This window comes from Argiope bruennichi, chromosome 1, assembly GCF_947563725.1.
Source record: "Argiope bruennichi chromosome 1, qqArgBrue1.1, whole genome shotgun sequence".
Classification (NCBI taxonomy): domain Eukaryota; kingdom Metazoa; phylum Arthropoda; class Arachnida; order Araneae; family Araneidae; genus Argiope; species Argiope bruennichi.
The window spans coordinates 56598757-56619671 of NC_079151.1; the positions used below are offsets into that span (position 1 = coordinate 56598757).

Sequence of the window (20915 nt, forward strand, 5' to 3'; positions counted from 1 at the left end):
GTGCCTTATACCGAAATCTACTCAACATGGAAAACTAAGCCGAATCTTCATATCGTAATCACAACAGGGGGGGAGGGGGCAGGACGAAATATTAGTAGCAACAATGCGAACGGTTGGAATTTCATTTTAACAATAAAATATCTTGTTATAAAATAAAAAAAATCAATTAAAAATAGCAAAAAAAAAAATTAATGGCAAAAAAAAGCATTAAAAAGTAATTTTTTTTAAATTTGAAGATGCTGTAAAAATCATTTTTGTACTGTAATAATTTTGGAAGTTATCGCGGAAAAACGTGACGTTTTTCCGTTTTTTTTTTTTTTTTTTTTTTTTGAAATTCTAATCTAAATTTTAAAAAGAAAAAAAATCGCTCCGAGGTGCTTATTCCCTCCCACTAGAATGTGTATACCAAGTTTGGCAGCTATTAGTGAAACGATCTGCTCTCAGAGCGCAAACACATGTTCATCTTTTTTTAAGTACTATTTATTCATTTGTGTAATACTTAATGTCGCTTGTTCTTTTTAGATATTTCCTAAATGATTATTTTTCTTTAAAAGTTCAGATATTTATTAATTTACTGGATGCGAAGAGGCTAAATTTTATTTTTCAATTTCAGTTGTTTATTTTTTCATGCTCAAAATTCACAAAATTCATGTGATTTACTGAATCTAGTTCTTAATGTGTGAATATGGTACGTATCATTCATTGAATAGCCAAATTTATTCTGATTTTTATTCTATATCTTGGAAGGTCAAGATTTTTTTTAATATTTCAAGCAGTGCGTATTATTGTTTTCTCCCCGCCCACATTTTTTTTCTTTGACAAGATTAGGGATTAACTCCATAATCTTTGTGCCCATGCGTCATGAGGGCATTAAATGATCGCTTCTCAGATTTTTAAACTAATATTAAATCATTTTAAGCGCTATTATTCGATATAAAAAGTAAGCATAATCCAAAAAAACTTGAGTTCTTTATGATTTGTGATTGAATTAATTACACAGTACATTCCCATCGTGTCATCTCATAAAATAATAACAACAAAAAAATGCAAAACAATTAAAGGATTGAGAAAGCCACAGCTGAAGTCCTGAACTTTTCGAACTTCCCATGGCTTGTATAATGCTGTTAAATGAGACCTTCCGTGATTCTCAATTATGAAAAAATCGCTTAAAATTCAGTGGCATGTCTGATGAACTCGTTTACCTACAACACATGCGACTCGATAATTTCCGAATCATCATTAGAGATTGTGCTAGACTGGATATAATTACCGCTGTTCTGTTCGGACTGTCTACTTGAATTCCGCATTATGTCTTTTGCACAAATAAATAAGAGAACCAACTCCATTTGCTTGAATCATCAATCGTCTCGAAATGTTCACCCCTGGGGTGATCAGATTTGCCAAAAGCGGTCGTTCTGCTCTTTTTCTGTCTGCCAAACGTCAATAAATACCCTCCAAATTCGTCTTTCGACCTAGATCCGTATGATGACCTTTTCAATAGTTGATGGCAATGCTCGCTAAAGGCTTAAATATATCCTAAATTCCTCCTTTCTTAACAGAGAAGATAGATAATTCGGCAATTTGCAAAAACTTCCGGAATATTCAACGATATAATTGTGTCCGGTTGTGGTGAAAAACCTAAATAAATAAAATTTGTTGTTTACGATGCACATAATGTTTGCAAATTCTGGAATGACACATAGGTGCAATGGTAAAATGCAGCTTCTTTAACTAAATGGATCACGAAAAGTTTGATAGTTATTCAAGAAGTTTGCCAACAGGTTTTTAGATGATATGATAGTAATGAGCAAAAATAATTTTGAAATTTATTTAGACACGTGTTATCAAAATTAATGAACAATATAATAATTGCATGTTAAGGAAGATGAGAACTGTTCTTATTCCATTCAAATTAAGATCATCTTCTGATTATTTTTTTTAAAAAGTAAATAGCAATGACTATTCCGAAAAACTTAAAAAATACCTTTTTATAGTATTAAACAGAATATAAAATAATAAATAAGTAGCTACATTTTAATTATTATTCTGAATGTTCTTTTTATTATAATAAATTACAATGCAATTATACCAATAATCTATGGGAAGTTTAATTTATGTATATGTTTAGTTAATTGTTAGTCCTTTTTAATCTATTTATTTAATATTAAATCCTTTAATTTAAGTTCTTGTTTCTATATTAAGGAATCTTTTGAGTTTTATAGACTAAAAAATGGCCTTTAAAGTGGGTCGAAAAGAAATTGAGAGTGGATGAAAAAACTTTGAAATAAAATTTAATTTTACTCTGTTTATAATCGTCAAAAATAATTTGTACAGTTATTGCCATTTAAAAACTGAATTCATAACAAAAATAGAATTCTTTCTCTTTTTTTTTTTTTTTTTTTTTTTTACCGGTAGAATAAATATTTACTCTATAAACCCTATATTGCTTCTTCCCATAAGATTAAAAGCATATCAGGTTATAACTCTGTATTTATACAATATTTATTTTAGGAAAACTATTATAATACAATCACTATGGACTTCTTTGTTGTTCAAAAGCAAAGTAGGAAATTTTGCAATGGGAATTGCTTTTTTTGCCAAAAATAATTAGGATGGGGATGGTCTTCATTTAGAATTCTATTTGGTGTGCTGGAACAAAAACGGAAGCGAGAGAAGGCAAAACAATTTGAGTGGAAAAGAAAAAGTTTTCACAATAATGCATACGCTATTAACTGTATATATTTTTCTAAAACCACATTTCGTTATGATTTAACTGCATATCTTAATATGCATAAAAAATATTTCCTTAGAAAAATATCCCTGCCTATCAAATCTTTACAATGGTGATATAAATTGCAAAGAGACTGGCGATTCATTTCTCTCTCTCTTTTTTTTTTTCACGTATTTCAAAAGAAAAATAATGAATTAATACTTCCGGAATAATGAACTATAATGACTCCTTTTAGCATTGCACTCTAAATAAAAAAGTAAGCGCCGATGATTGTTAAAGAAACCAAATTACGCATATGAAACTGCATCCGCTTGAACGAACTACTTTAATCTGGAATCGCTATTGTAAACTATTTTTGCACCGTTAAGGTATAATTTTTTTTCTTTTAATTCATGTTTGTTTTGTTTCATTTAGACCTATATCAATTAAGGAAACCAATTCTAGATTTCATTATGCCATCTTTAAAAGTGAAAAAAATGGTAAGAGGAATGGAACATTTATATACGTCTGTTTTAAGTGCTGCAATTATTGTAGCAGTTACATTACACAACTTTCCCATTAACTAGTGTAGTAGATCTGTTCGAAAAAAAGAAAATTGCGCGGTTTTTTGTGGTATGTAATATTGTGCTATTAATCATTTTATCGCATTTCCTTATTACTTCTCTTCTCTGAAATTCGTGTCCATTTCTACTTACTATAAGTGAAAACATTTGTATCGTTTTTTATAATAATATAATGTATTTAAAAAAATTTGATATTATTGTTTTTCTTTTCTGAATTATTCACGTTTTAATGATTTTGACCTGATCAAATTAAAAATGTAAAAGCGATTACTTCACCTCTGAAATTATTTAAAACTCTTTTTTTTTTTTTTTTTTTTCCGCTGTTAAAAGTTTAGTGGCAAATGCAACATTCGTTTTCTTTTAAATTCAGAAATAGAGCACCCCCCCCCCCCCCGAAATCGGTCAATTTCTATACATGCTTTTTCCGAGTGATAAAGTTTTTTTTTTTTTCTTTTTCTTCTATCTAAAGATTTTGTGTCGTAATAAAATAAATTTCAATGATAAAGAAAGAAAGAAAAAAAAATATTTGTTGATAAATACTTTCTTTATCGTATTCGTGTTGTAGTAAACTGTAATAACTTTCGAAGGACATTTTTAAATCTAATATTAAAAATGTTTGAACAACAAGCTGTTTAAATTTTGTTGAATATTGTTTTGAAAAGGACTAAATTGAATTTTCGCATTTACTTTGTACAGTGTAATAGCATAACATAGCATAAGAAAAATCCGGGTAGATAACTTGTATACCATATGATAATGTTGCCTCTAGAATCTGATAATTTACTAAAAATTATAAACTTTTATTTCTTAAAATTTTGCTTAACTTTATTAGATAAGCTATTCAAAGACGTATAATTTGTGGGCTTTTGTGTTTAATAATATTATTTGCTATTTTTTTTTCTTAAGAAAGGAATAAACATTTACGAATTTGTCAGCTGCTGCATTGCTTAAATATGTTTTTTAATTGTAATTTTAATTCCTAATAATTTTCATCGAAGAATTTTTTGAATTCCTTTGCAAAAACTAAAGTATAAAGAATATGATTTCTAACTTCCTGTAAATCTAAATTGATTCTTAAATCCTTTTTTTTATATTCCGTCCTCTGTGAAGCAAGAATTTATATGATTAAGATTTCATTTTTAACTTCCTATAAATTTAAATTAATACTTAACTGCGTACTTTATATTCCTCAAATGTGTAAAGCAAGAATTTATTTCATTAAAATTTCGTTTTTAACTTCTTATAAATTTAAATTAATACTTAACTGCGTACTTTATATTCCGCAAATGTGTAAAGCAAGAAATTGTATGACTAAATTTTTAATTTTATGATGTGGAGTATTCATTTCCTGACATGTTTATTACTCTTTTTTTTTTTTATATGCTACTCGTATGTAAAGATTTTTTTTTTTTTTTGTCTTGAAATAATTGTTATTAGCTGCCTTTCAATCCACCATTAATTATTTTTATTCAAGCCGTTTTACATGATGTTCATGTTCCGTTATTTTATTTTTTGACCCCTGGATCTGAATTTATTAACCTCTGTATTAGTTGTCACATTTTATTTTGGTCATTTACTGCTATCTGAATCTATATAAGAACATACAGAAAGGATTCTTGAGTATTTGAGTGATACTTCTAGTGTGACCAAGTGATTTTTACTTTTTATATTAATTGCTGTTTTGATATAATGATAAATTTAAATAAGAATTTTTTTATTCAATGCACCTAAATTATAATTAAACAAACCTATAATTTAAAATTATGATTTTTAAAATTTGAGATTAAAAAATTAAAAGTCTTCGAGTTGAAAGCAACTTTTAAGTACTTTGCCTGTGTTAATGTTCTTCAACACTGATTTCGTTGTCGAACACTGTGATAAAATAGTGATCTCCATGATAAAAATTATGTTGCCTTGTATAAAAAAAGAATGGATCCTGGCAATATTCATGTTCCTATGCAAACGAATCCTTTGCTCCCTGGGTGGTAGGTATGTGTTTCTGTCCTTCTCTAAGAGTTGAGCAACTGTGATCGGATGTTCGCCATCCGTCACGTGCGCGTGCCGGGCAAACAAATTGATATCCCCCAAGGATGCCTTGCGTAACTCTTCAAAGGAGAGAGTTTAGGGCACGCTTTTCCAGTTCCGATTCCCCGTTCTTGCCGAAAGCCCTCTAATGATTGATATTTAAACTTCAAGACCTTGATCGATGCTTTCGGTTCAGGCATCCAAAAATAAGAAAATGGAAAAAGCAAGTTAAATAAATAAATCTAAACCGTTTCTGTCCGCTGTGTTTGTTGAAACATTCTTTTTGCTTTGTTTGGATAAAATGGTACTTATCTACGCCTCGGAATGGATAAAATTATATCGAAAAATTGCACCTGAATCGCAAAAGCAGATGTTTGTTTGTTATTAGTTCGCAAATTTCTAGGAGTTGTATGTATGAGACGTTGTTGGATTTGTGTGAAAATTGAAAAGGAACAATGGCTTTGAAATAACGTTATGGTATATTGTTTTATGAAACTATTTTCAGGGAATCTAAACTAAAATGTTTAATTCTCGTTGTTTTCCTCTTGCTTCGGATGACTGGATACATTTAATAATGTATGTTATTAAAAAAAATTGTTTTGCCGAATTCCGCATTTATATAAATTCTGTGCCTGGTCGAAGTTTTTTATATCTTTCAATTATTTTTCCCTCATTTACATTTGTAATTCTGTTTAAAAACAAACTAATATGAAGTAACGAGTTATTTGTTTTATCATTACAATAAATTTTTGTTATATAATTAAGTGGAATTTTTCAAAGGAAACAACACTTGTAACGTTTAACATAAGTTGAAAAGATTCTATTGATTTTAATGATATGATTTTATTCATTAGCTGTTTAGAAATGTATTTTTGCTTTACCGTGCTTAATTGTGTTGAAAATCATTTATTCAAAATTAAAGTTGGAAAAATATACGCATGAAATGAATATCGTAAATATATTTATGATACAATTTGATTTATGGATATTCTTGATTTGAGATTTTGTTTATTTTACTTCGAATTTTTGAAAGAAAATAAGGTTCTTTTATTTAATGAGTTCCTGTTGTTCTTTATTAAATATTCTTATTGACATGCTAACATTGTTAGCTAATCAATATACCGTTTGTTATAAAATCATACTTAGTAACACAATTAATATGAAAATAAAAAATAAAAACTACTTTTTGTTTTTATATTTTTTAAGTGATTTACTTATCTTGAAATTTTGTAACTTTATATATATATATATATATAATTACAGATTGTAAGTGAATTCCGATGTGTATCGAATATACAGATTAGAATTACGGCATCCAACGTCAGTTATGCAATGTCCGACTTTTTTTAATGTGGTTTAAATCTGCAAGAAATGCCCTTGCACTAGAGTGGCCCGTGCATTAGTTATTAGCGGAAAAAATTCTGAGTAATAGAAGGGTAATTTGTTTTTCGTTATTAATCTTTTAACCAAACAAAATTCGCGTGCGTTTCAGGCCTGCTTTCTATACCAGTCACTGATAGATTATTTATCATTCAAGAATGAGGTTTTCAAGATAATAATAAAGAGAGACAAGATAGAAATAATTTTAATTAATGATTTGATTTTGATAGATAAGCAACCACCAACTTAAATTTTTAGTTATTGAGAAGGTGTAATTATTTACAAAATTTGAAGACTTACTGTCGAAAGTAATTAAGAATAAATTTTTATAAAATTGCCCTATTGAAAAGTTTTATTAATTACTCGCATAATGTTTATGTTAAATAAAGGGAAAGTTTTGAGAAACAAAAGAAAATGCTATTGTGTCAAATATAAATAAAAGCATTTATTTTATTGAAAATAAATCTATACATTTTTTTTTTCTTTATCATTCTGGCATTTTGGTTAGTGTCTGAAAAAAGTGAATGCAACAGGCAAATACTACTCTAAAAGAATTTTATGTTACTTATAAACATTTCCGATTTTTGAAGCCAAGTATTTCTAATTATATTTCCTTATGATATTTATTTTATTCGTTTTAAAATAGTTTTTGAAATTGTGTAGAAAAATAAACAAACAGATTTTTAAAATCGAGAATATAACAATCTGAATTCTAATCTAAAATGCGTAGAATCCAGTTCTATGTGATATTTACCTAAAATATGTAGAAACAAATTCTTTGCTTTGTCAAAATTAATATTAAAAAACCTTTTGATGAACTAATAAGTATAGGTTCCACGTTTGTTATAACTTTCTCAGAAGTTCCTTTAGACCACAAACTGGGGAAGAGGGGAAAAACATTTCAGCTTCCTATTTAAGTGAAATTTTCTTACTTGTCTTATGAAAAGTTAGAGTAAAATCTTTCAATTCGAGATTTGTCTTTCAAAATACAGTGTTTTCAACGTAAATAACACAGTTTTAGTTCTAAGAGAATATGACACATTTGCATTTGAATATAAGCCAAAAATATAGTCGTACATTGATCTGCAAACACAGTTTATAACAACTGATAGTAAGATCAAAACAATACAGGATAAATCTACAAGAAATTTAAAAGCTTTAATGTGTAGAAGAAAAGTAGGTTGGGTTAATGCATGTAATGACGGCTTCGACCACCTTTGATCCACTAAACACCAAGAGCAGTTCTTGCTGAGTGTTTTTCTAGGTCAAGGTGCATTAAATGTTTATAAAGACGAACCACCTCTTAGATACTTTTCCTTTAATAAATATGTTAATAGTTCATGCAATTTGTAACTCAGTCATTTCGCCGCATTTCAGTCTACCTAAATCTGAACCACATTTCCTTTTCCTTGCGGTATATTTACTTGTTTTAAACGTACGTCTAGTTTTACTGTCTTCATGTTACAATAACTTTGAGCCTCAATCAGAACTGAGGTTTTTATGTCTTAGTTCCTTTGTTAAGTGAATTCGGTAATTTCATCTTTGTCTCATGAACCTTATAAGCCTTTCCAATTCTTTTCTGGATTCTATTTGGAAATTTTCTGCACCATGGTGTTTAACCACGTTTTCTATCCTTTTTGGAAGTAAAACTTATTCTGTTTTTATGTTTTAATTGAAGTACACTGTTTCAATTCGTCTTACGTCTTACTTTAATTTCTTCATCCTTGCAGGAAAGTGTGCCGCAATTGCAAGTGTCCTCGAGAGGAACACGAAGGGGCGTCCGGTGTGTCCAATATGGCCGAAAGCGAGCGCATTGTTCACAAAATGGCCGCCCACTTCGGTAGCAGTCCTGGATCCCCTTCTGACAGGCATTCTCACTCCGATGATGATTCTGGATGTGCACTAGAAGAATACACGTGGATACCACCGGGACTTAAGCCTGAACAGGTTGGTAATGGATTTGTTATATAAAGCAATTTAGTATTTAAAGCTCATATTTGGATTAAATGTTCCATGTAGAAAAACAATCTCTTCCCCTTCAAAAGATTTATCACTATCACTGCCACAACTCACTCCTGATAGCCAAGCAATCTATCTAAATAGACTGTCCCCTTCTTTGCTATCTCTTTAGTTGAGAAAGTGTGATCTAATAACATAAATGGTTTGATACAATTACATGTTATCTGTAGCACATCAGGCGCGTTTGCGGCAGTCAATGTGTTAAAACACATATAAAGATTTATTTTATTTTATTTTATTTTACCATGATAAACGTAGGATTAGTGTTATAGTTATTATTATGTACTCCCAAAAGACTTGGGCATGATTTTACATTTGAAACAAGGCTGTATTCAGTCCAACAGAAAAAGATTGAAATTTCCCTGGCTATTGTCATTCATATTTAAATGCCCAGAACCTTTCTAATTTTAAATATTAATTAAAAGTAAGCATCTGATTAAAAACAATTATAAAAATTTTATTAAAATAATAATCTTGAATTTGGTTTTTTATTGTTACTGATAGATCATACTGTAATAGATCATACTTTCTGAGATATTGGATATATGCTCTTTATTCAAGTTTAAATAAAGATTTTTGATTAGCGTAAAGTATTTGGAAAAATTTTCTAAATAGCTTAATATTTTTTATATCCTTTTTTTATTCTTATTTTGAAATATTCTGTTGCGAGAAATCTGCTGCGCCAATAAATCAGAGGGGAAGACATTGAAAAATTCTTCTTTCATTTGCAAGCAAATAAAAACAATTATGCATCTTGAAGTGATAATATTTTAATGTCATTTTGGGAATGTTATACATGTGCATGCATTTAAAGACATTTTAAAATAGTTTATAAATATAATTCATATTTGTATTTCAATACCTAACATTAGAAGAATATGACATTAAAAAGTTTTTCACTTTATATGGTGGTTGTGCGCGAATTGTTGCGAATGTGCGGTGCGAATTTTTCTAACTTTATTATGACTTTCTTACATAGTATGCATTCTAGAACAATGTATTTTATCTGTATATACAATGAGCTAAGAAAAGCGATTATGTGATAAATATGTATTTTACTTCTGTTAAATATTGCCAAATGACATAACCTTCATTTGAACTAAACGCTCTCAGCAGTTGAACAACTGATGGAAATGGCCGCAAAATTCGTAGAAAGCTTGACATTCAACTTGACTTGACTTTGACATCATTCTGTTGTTTGAACTTACGTATCACGTTAGCCTGTAACTCTCTGACCTTGGCGGCTGTCATTCACAAAACATCCATTACCAGGTCCGAGGCATTTTGTATGTAAAACAATAAGCTGGTCCTATCCTGTCCATCTCTTTCTTAAAAGAAAGCAAGGATTCCCCTTCTGGGAGGAATAAATAGCTGAAAGTGGGATCGCTGCTGATGTTGTTGGATACCAAGTGAATCTCATTTCCAGCCGCAGGTGCACTCTTCGGCAGCTGCCAAGCGTGTAATGATGTGGGGCCGGCGAGGAAAGTAATTACCGCCACACCTTGGACCGTTCTACTACTCACTCACGCACCTCCGGCTAAAATCTGCTTAACTATTCGTGGTCTCTTTCTGCTCCCTGTTCATCCTTGCCCAGCAGCACTGGAAATTGTCGCCAGCTTTTCTCTCTCTTGTGCTATTAACTTGGCTATCTTGCGTGCTGATGGCTTTTTAAGAAGATTCCAAGAAGTGGAAAATGTCTCCTCTTGTTACCTTCTATAATGAGTTTTTTCGTGCCACGCTGGAGTTTTAACGCTTGACTTGATAGGGAGGTTTTGTTTACCTAATTCTCCCAAACTTTTGTACATAACCGGGTGTTAAGCATTTTGCTTGGTTTTTCATCTGTTAAATTGAACGGTATGGAATTCTTTCACCCGTGTCGAACGCCGCTGATGTGCTTTGTGTCCAAATTCCTGTCTCTGATGTCAAGCATGTTTCTATTACTGATTTCTATGCCTTTTAATATATACAGGCCTTATTGGTTCTATCCACAACGCTATTTATTATTTAAAAATACTTTATGTTCTTTAGAATTATAAAGTGTTAGTTTTTACTGAGTGATTAACTTTGCGCATTTTATAATTGCGATGTGTATTATATATTTTGTTCAGTTATCGCTTAATAAATTATAAAGATAGTTCAAAAAAGCATTAAAAAAACACCCTTGAATTTGCGATTCTACATATATCTATCCGTAAAACAAATATCTAATAGCTTTTATTGCAGTTTGTGCTTAATCCAACATTGTTTTCTCTTGCGTCATATTTTTTTGTAATTGTTTGCCATATACATTTCACAAAAACAAGATTTTTTTTTTAATATTTTATAATGCACTTTTTAATTTAAAAGATTTTTAAAATTTCTGATGCTTTTGACATATCTTCTTTTATAATGCAATAAATGTTATTTTCTCTCTTTTTCTGTCATTGTGGATTCATTTAATTATTATACTTATTTGCTTCTTAGGAATTTCGATTCATTTAGATTTTTAAAACCTGATAAGTAGATTAATTGAGAGTAACTCTTTTAGATATTGCATTTATCCTGTTATTTTAATTTAACTTTTCAAATCTTTGGAGAATCTTTTTTTTTCATTCAAACCTTGATGCATATTAGTCTCAAAAAATACTTTTTTCGTTCACATTTTAATTAATGCTTTTATTATTACCATTAATTTTATTTTGTAATTTTTTTTTACCTTTTAAAAAAAAACTGGAAGAAGTTAAGTATCACCTTTTGTAGTCTTTTTCTGACGTCACCATTTCCCGATGTAATGAATGATGACTTGTGACTGCAGTAAGTTGCAAAATCTTCGCGATTCCTTTAACGATTGTACAACTGCAGTTCAGGAATCTGCCGATATATCAAAGCTCTCTTTCTATAACCGAATTAGTCATTTCAGTGCTTCCAGACCAATTAAGAACTGAGAATTCATTAATAACGAAGGAAAATAGCAGGGTGGTCTTCCCACTGTTAGGTAATCCTCATTTCATACGTTTCGACACTTTCAGAAGGCGCTATAATGAATGTTTCCCTTGTAATTAAATTCTGGAATCGAACAGAAATGTTTCACTTCTTATCGGCTGTAGAAAAAAAATCGTCTACAGTTTGTGATAGTTTTTTTTTTTTTTTTTCCTTCATTAGAAATTTAGCAGTTTTCATGGTACAATAATTTTAATTATATGACTTTTTTCATAGCTTGACTTGCGAATTTTTTTTTAATTGCTCGATTATGTGTTTCCGATAATTTTACTAATCTTTCGTAGGGAAATGTTAATAAGAATTTTAATTGAAGTAATTTTTGTCTTTAAAGTAAAACATCGTTATTTCAATTTTCAATGGATCTTTTCAAAAATATTTTCTTTGGATAACTTTATTTAAATGCTGTTAATTTGTTAATAGAATATTGAACTGTTAATAATGCTATTAATAGAATATTAAACTAGAATTACTTAAAAAAATTTGATTATTGTTAATTTATTGGCATTATGGAATAATAATTTTTTAGTTTTCTTCTTTTAATACTTTTTTTTTTATTTATTTATCATTATTATTATTATTTTGCTTTATAATGAACCATGATTTGACATATTGTACGTTCTCAGATAGAATCTTGGATTTTACTGCCTTTGAAATCAAGTGACAAATTATCATTAACTTTAATTTATTGCAAATATCTTTATAAGTTTTTCCTTTAAGCAACTACGTTCACAACATCAATAACCATATCTTCTACAGATAAAACTTGTAATCTATATATTTGCTCCGAGGGAAAGAGGCATGTCTAAAGTACTATTAAAAGTATATTCTTTCAAACAAAAAGTCTTCTATGCTAATAATAATGCCTTATTTTGAAGCAATGCTAAGTCTATTTCGGAACGGAACTCATAATTTTGCATCGCAATCAGATGACGAGGACTACATAGTATTTATTCGATGGAATCGGATTTCGAAACTATAATTCACCGGCCCTAAAGTCAAGATTATACCACTAGTCCTCTATCGCCTCAGTTTTCTTTGAACAAAATAATAAATGGCTCCTTTTTTTTATCGCTGAAACTGCTAGCTCAATACAGAAGACTGTAGAACTTTTTCGATGTGAAGCGAAATTATGTTTTTGATTAATTTTATTTTAATTGATTATAGATGTTTTTATTTTGTCTCGAAATATGACATTAAATTTAGGACTGCATTTCATGCAAAAAAAATTATATTTAGCAGTGTTACTCGTGTGCTTCTTATAAATAAACTCATTTGTTTCATTGAAAACTTTATCGTGTCTTTAAAAAAAAAAAAATTGAGTTTCGTGGCAGTTATATGTATTTATTACTTTTGTAACTGTGTAAGGAATAAAAGCATAAAATTCCTGAATGTAGATTGAACTGGCGAATGCAAAAGAAAGAAGATTACTATCTGATTTTATTTTGATGGGCATAAAAAAAATTATGCTTAAAATATGAATAGGTCGCGAGAGGTGTTAATGATTTCTCTCCTGTGTTATTTTCTGCAACTTTAAATCTTTGATTTAAACGTTTACAAGCGACATTCTTTAACAATTTAACATCATCATACTTCGAATTCAATTAGTTCCATTCTATTTTAGCTGGGATATTTCTATTTTACTGCCCATAAAATCTTTTAACTGAAAGAAATGGCTCATATAAAGTTTGTTGCTGCGTCTTCCAAAGGAGAACCCGTTTTAGCGAAACTGGGTTTGTGGGCTCTTCAACAAAGGGAGTGTGGCATTTTATTTTTCTGGTGTACTTTGAAGAGTTTCCCTGCCCCTTTGCATTGATGGGCGGAGATCTCCGACGTCAGCAGAATGCCAATTTCCCCTTCTACTATTGCCATTTTTTTTATTTTTCAAGTCTATGAAGTGGAGATTAACTTTTAGCTATGAGTATATCGGTATCGTTCTTAATAAGTTATAAGCTTTTTTTTTTTTTTTTTTTTCCTTGTTTAGCTGTTAGGCTACAAAGGCTTGGCAATATGTTTTTGCTCCCGTTTCATTTAAAAAATGCGTCACCCCATATATGCTTTTAAATTATAGATGTTATTAGTTTGCATTAAATTACTTTCTGCTTTTAATTAAAATAACAAAACCTAATGATATATCTTGACTTTTTTAAAGGACTAAAAATATTTTGGTGGCCGAAGTGAGGTTAAGAAATTGCACGGAAACCTGATTTAATTATTAGATATTAGCCGCCTTTGGCGACCAGCCGGTTCGCCAATCTTAATGTTCGTTAAAATTTTAGTAATTAAATATTTTATGCAATCCCTACTTTAATAGCTTCTTCATGAAAATATTTTAAAACTTCAAATTTTGATAGTCATATAATTCACTTATAATATTATAAAGGCCTTCAGTCATAACGTAATATGTATCTCTCTAATTTTCTGTTAGCTCCCGTTGAATTTATGCTTTAAATTAAAGTGGAAAAGATAAATCAGCAATTAATATAATTATATTTTTTACTGAAACAATGCATTTTTTTTTATAATATGATTACTGATAATAGAGTCACTGAGCGTTTAAACTTTATGGGCACTAAAGAATATCTTTCATAATTTATGTAATATCTCAAGAATTTGTCAAAACTTTTTTCTCAGATTCATCATGAGCAGATCGATTAATTAACAATGTTTAATTTTAAATTCATCAAACACTAAGAAAATAAACAGAATCGTTTAAAATAATCGGTTGAAAACAGGTTTAAAAAACTACTTAAAAAACGATGTACTTAAAACTATAAGCATATACAAAAAATATATATAACTAACATAAATACAATTTAATTAGAAAAGCATACAACTGACCTAAAAATAATTTAAATTAAGTCCGCATCCGTTGAAAATAGTTGTTAACATTCAGAACACAATGATCATGCATGAATTATCAACGCCAGTTATGGTAACGCAAATGCGTGAATTTTTCTACGCCAGTTGGGGTAACGCTATGCAGATTAGAAATTTTTAATTTCCTTTATTCTGTTTTATTTTAATTCAAAAGTACTTCAGAATGAATCTGAAAGATCGATTAATTAACAATGTTTAATTTTAAATGCATCAAACATTAAGAAAATAAAGAGAATAGTTTGAAATAATCAGCCGAAAAATGTTAAGCCTAGCCTCATTAGTGTGGGGGGAAAAAAGTGAAACCTTACTTATTTGGCTGTGGGGATAATGAAGATTTTTTTTTGACGGGAATGTTAGTTTTTAATTAAAATTTCAAAAAAAAGATACCCCAGGTGCACATTCCCGACCTCCAAGGTATACATGTACCAAATTTGGTAGCTGTAAGTCAAACGGTCTGGCCTGTAGAGCACCAACACACACACATTGAGGTTTATATACGTATTTATATATAAGTATAGATAGATAGATGAGCGGAAATTGAATAGAATTCCGGAGTTAAATATTTTGTTTTTAATGCCTTTGACTGCTTTCTTATTTTGAAATAGATTTTATGTATTTATTTCATGAAAAAGTTTGTGAACTATATTTGTCTGCTGATTTGCTTTGAATCATTCAATTTTTATGGATGCTTTTTTCCATTTTATTGTTTTCCTGCATGGAATTCTTTATATTTCATATTGTGCAGCCACAGCTATCCAATATTCTTTTTTAGCTGACTCCTGTTTTGAATTAAATAAAAATCATAACTCTTAATACCCTCAGTAGTGTAGGTATCATTTGGTAGGTTGTTTCATTATTTGTAAAGCGTCAGAATCAACGAATCTGTGATTTCTATATAGTGAGAATTGCTGCAACTCCTTGTCAACTGCTATTTACATTTGTTTATTTTTCTTTATTTTTTGTTCATGAATGAATGAATACTATAGGGCACTGAGGAGTGATAGACAAAGAAATACTCTAGTTTGTTATCATTGGCAGAGATAAGCTGGAAAAATAGCAAAATGATGTCAGCATACTTGAATTGACTCATAAATATGGATTAAATAAATGTGTTCGATGTAGACTGGAAATGCATAGACCAACTAGATGAATTAAAGATGTGATACTTTTTTATGAGATAACTTGATAAACAGCTAGGAACCATTGATTCGTTGTTCATAAACTTCCTTTAAAAAATTTGTTTAAATATCGTTTTATTCCTTTTTCAATGATATAGGCTCAAATTAATAATTTCTTAGCTTTATATAAAATGTTCCTTTTTTTTCCCCCCCCTTTATATTCCAACTTTTTTTCTACTCCGATGTCGTTGCCTCACATTTTTGTTAAATTATTGAAACTCTCTCTGTCTTTCAAAGAAATCGCCCCTATTTATTTCTAAATAAAAATAATAAAAAAAAAAAAATCCCCCCTTCTCTCTCTTTCTGTTTCTTTGCCACTGTAATCCGAATATATTTTTGTTAAAAAAGATAGCCATATTTTTAAACTCAATCTTTCTTTTATCTTAAACTGTAAAAATTCTCATATTGCCACAAATCTTGTGCGTATAATTTCTTTTCGCTCCGCTCGAATCATACTTTATAAATTTTATTTCTATCTTGCATAGCTTTGGAAATTGTATAACGAATTTCTTGAAATCATTCGGAATGCAACGTTTAGTAAACGGATTCGATAATAAAAACTTTTTTTTTGTTCAAGAATGGTAATTATTTTTATAAGAATTTTGATTTACATTAAAGATATAAATTGTCATGGCAGCTTCAGAATTTTTATCAATTATGTGACGACATATGAAAACGCGATCATTGTAATTTAAAATTAATATTTCATGTTGATACTTCCATTTTTTTTTTTTTTTTTTTTTTTTTTTTTTTGTATTTTCAGAGATAATTCCGAACATTATTTATTAACAGCTATAAAAATATATTCGTAACAATGGTATTTTGTCAATAAATATAATCAGAGTAATCCTTATTCTTAGCTGTGAATTATTATTGGAGTCAATATGTGCGACTTTTCATATATATATAAAATGAAATATATATATTTCACATATATAATATTGGTTTTAGAACCGAGACTTTCACCACAAAGTTGTATGTTGGTGTTAATTTTATTCCTTGATGTTGGATTCTTTGAAGAATAACTTTATTTCTTCTGGAAATTTCGAATGCAGCAGTTTCTTCTGCAAATTCCGAAATGCAAATTTTGAATGAATTCATTTTTTGTAGAATATTTCCCCCTATTTTATTTGCATCTAAATATGCAAACTGATAGAAAATTTACTCCTAATTGCAATACCAGATTGTCACCGAATTCCTCTTTAAAGAGTGAATTCTAATTTCATTTTGAAGGGGAAAAAAAAAAAAAACCTTTCTTTGTTTTTTTTCTCTGTTTTCTTCAGGAATTTCTTTCGGTTTATGTTTGGAACAAACAAAAGGTCATTGTTCTTATTCCAAATTAAAATGTATACCAAAGACATATTTTAAAAAAAGTGATTAAGCAGAAAATATAATGAAGTTAATCACATTTCTGCTGTAAGCTGTCATATATATTTAATACAAAGGACTTCGCTCATGAAATGCCTATGGGGGCTGGTTATTGTTCATTTCAAGAACATATTATTCGAATCTTTTGAATCGCTTACTCACACATTTTTTTCTCTTTATTCGTCGCTTCTTTTCATCGTTTTTTCCAATTTAAGAGAAAGGTTGTTGCTTTGTTGCCTTTTTTTTTTTTTTTTTTTTTTTTTTTGCAATATGAAAGGAGGGGCCACGGGCGTTTTATAAGGGATGGTTGAAAGGGTGGAGGCTTCAAAGTCGTGCAACTACAACTTAAAAAAAAAAAAGCAGAAAGCTATTCCTTCTCGTAGAATTTTCTTCGTCGCTGATGCGTTTCATTGCTTTGTTGCTTTGCTCTGAATACCTTGCTTCTGTTTGCTTTTCTTCCTTTATTATTAAGATCTTATTTAAACTACTTTTTTTTTCTTTCGTTCATTGTTTAGATGTTACCATTTGTTTAACTTCTTATAATTCTGTATTTGTTTTTTGGTGTTGGAGAGCGGCTAAAAGTCAGTGGACTCTCCGGGTGGTACGGTATGGGATTTGTTGTGCATCTTCCAAATCTGGCTTCGTAAGAAAAGTGTATAATTATATATTTTTTCAAAAACGGATAAAAAATGCAAGACGGTATTTTAATAGTAAATAAACAAAGATGGTTTATAGTGAGTGTGTTGCGATTTTCTACTGAACAGCCCGGTTTTTAAATACAATATTTTTAATCTGAACAAACACAGCTACACTGCAAAATTTACAAAAAAAAAAAAAAAAAAAAAAAAAAAAGGCAAGTAAGTTAAAGTAAACAGTATGGTGGAGGGACTCCATCGTTTCCAACCGAAAGCATTCGGTGTTAGCGCAAGGGTTGCGCATAGAAAAAAAAACCGACCTCAGGATGCAAGTCTCCTGTTCAACTGCTTGTCTGTAATCGTCACAAGGGGCTTCTGTAAAACGCCACAAGGGGGCGCTCTCTGCTCAAGGGGAAAAAGAGGTGCTACAGGTTTGAATTTAGGTGATAATTTGAGCAGTAAATTTTTTTAATGTGGAAGCTAAAATAAAGCTCACGTAACAACTACTCGTTATATATATATATATATATATATATATATATATATATATATATATAATGAAACTTTTGCTTGAATCTTTTTTATGAAATATTTTGATATTTTTCTTTTCTTTCATATATAACAGATATTATAGGAAATGCCGAAATGTTTTGTGAAATAAGTTTATATTAAATAGTTGAAATTCATAAAACAGTAACTGAATCGAATAGAAACTATTTGGGGTTAGTAAACTTTGATATAAAATAAGCGTAAAAAGCAATTAAGATATTCAATATCGAATAAAAAATAAATACGTTAAAATTAAATTTTAGGTAACAAAAAAAATTGAATATTTTTTAATATAACTATGCTTATCAACTTATTCATTTATTAATGTTCTATGCAATATTTTCCCCCCATAAATGCTGCGCTGTCATGAGGGGGGGGGGGAAGAACTTTAGAATATATTGTGTGATTGAAATAAAAGTTGCGCTTCGTATTTTTTGTGATCTATTCAACTTTGTTACCCATTTATAAAACATATTAGATTATAAGCAATTTCAGGTACTATTTTCTCCGCAGAGGTTATCATCGGGATCATGATTCTTTTAATTCTTCTTTTTGAAGTAAGAGCAATTCAGTGCGATATTTTAAAAGATAAATGCGTTTATTTGCCTCGGTCTTGATCTAGAAATATTATTGACTGTCATACCTCCGGGTTCGTTGCATCCTTTATATTTAATATATATGTTTGAAACTTGTTTCAATAGATTTTTTTAAAAAAAATTTCAGGTCATCTTAAGGTGAATAATTTATCATCATAAATTCTACATGATGGATTTAACATAAATTAAAATAAGTTTAAAATTAATTAGATGACGGAAAACTATACACAGTGAATCTGGAAAAAGGGATGTATTCGTCTAAAGAGAATAAATATTGAATAATTTTTCACCTGATGACTAAACCTAAAAAGAAAGAAAGGGATCGTTCGTGTTTTCGAAGAGCAAAGCTGTTATGAATGCATCACTTTTATAGCACGTCGAATCTTAACATCATGTTTAGAAAAAAAAGTTATTAATCAATTGTTCAAAAGGATCTGTTTGACTGAACTAGACAAAAACCAAGAAGGTACCATTCTCGATTGCCAACAGCCTACTCTACCTAATTAATGTTCACTATTAAAATCCCTGGCACATACCTGTGAACAGCGTCTTATTATCATTTCTGACAAACTATCACTGGCAGTCTTCGATTAAATCAACGCACAATTACGTCTTTAATCATCTGAATGTGATTCCGTCTCACTTTCTTGACGATTGTATAATAGACTTAATTTTTTTCCCACAGTGTTTGTTAGTCAGGAAGCAGCGCTGCGTCTTTTATTTCTGCCTGATTGGCTGACCTCTGTTTCTCTACTTAACAATCACGTTTTGTTTTGGCAGAATCAAATTGTTACGTTTCTTGCGTGATAAGAAGCTAGAATTGTATTCCTTAACGATGTGGGGGGCTGCATTATTCTGGACGACGTTGTCCATTATTTCTAGACAGTTCTACGTTTTTCTTAACTTGTTTACAACCTCTAAACGACAAGTGCTACATTAACCTTTAATAATGTATTCTTCGTAAGCGTATGTATTGTTATACTTTGAGCTTCCGAGAAATAAACAGCCCTATTTGTTTATGAATTAAATAGTAGTCCATTTTTAAATCGTTAGAAAAAGTTTTGATTTTCTGTCTCAGTGATTTATGGTGAACGGCACAAGAAAATACGAATCGGGCTTTTAATTTATTTTCTTAAATTTTATAATTGTTATTTCGTTACAATCGAATTTAGTAGTAAAAATATATTAAGAATTTTCTGTAATAAAACTCTCAAACGTATTTAACAACTTTAACTATAGATCTGGTTAACTCCATAGAGTTTCATTGAATTTAACAAAAATTGCATTATAGCAGTAGCATATGTCATGTAACAAAAATAATGCGTATTGAGCACCTATGGTACTTGTATTCAAAGATTGAATATATTACTTTATTTAAATATTTTTCAAATAAATGCAGTTACTACCTGTTGCATAATACAGCATTGAAATCAGGCATTTATTTTGTCTCATCCATGTGTTATAGTAATGAAATATTTTTAAAATATAGTATACGTAAAATAAAAAGAAGATAATGGAATTTTATATGTACTCTGAAAAACAAAAAATTATATCGATAAAAATTAAATAAAATTATTTAATCAAAATCTGCATTCGAACACAAATACAAATTGGAAATAAAAATGATAAAACAGAAAATTACATAATTATTAAAGATGTAAAAAAATTGCACATAATTTAAGTAAGGATATTATCTAAATTTTAATTTATAAATAAAAATTTTTAAATATAAAAACACCAATAAATATATTTTTTAAACTTGTTATTTAATATTTAATTGAATTATATATATCTTTGAAAACCCTAAAAAATATTCTTTTTTATTGAATTGTTAAATTCTTTTTATGCGAAAGTTGAATAAAGTTGGGAATAATATATCATAGGTACAGAAGAAATATTTGTGAAGAGACCAAAAAATTTCATTCTTATTCGTATCATCTTTGTAATCATCCTCTCTTTTTTTCCCCCAAAGTTTCTTCAAAGACTCTTTAAAACGTTAAACAAATGTTTGTCTT

The 20915-nt window shown here is 29.3% G+C and overlaps 1 protein-coding gene across 4 annotated transcripts in view; it reads left to right on the forward strand.

The window, feature by feature from the left end:
* LOC129960394 (protein prickle-like) overlaps positions 1-20915 on the forward strand; it is a 236712-nt gene that overhangs the window by 180849 nt on the left and 34948 nt on the right. For 3 of the 4 annotated variants that reach the window (XM_056075976.1, XM_056077414.1, XM_056075269.1), the window contains one exon: positions 8430-8646. In XM_056075976.1, the coding sequence (XP_055931951.1) occupies positions 8430-8646 (217 nt within the window). Of the gene's footprint in view, positions 1-8292; positions 8343-8429; positions 8647-20915 lie in introns of those variants that run through there. The other variant, XM_056076684.1, reaches the window with a different exon arrangement.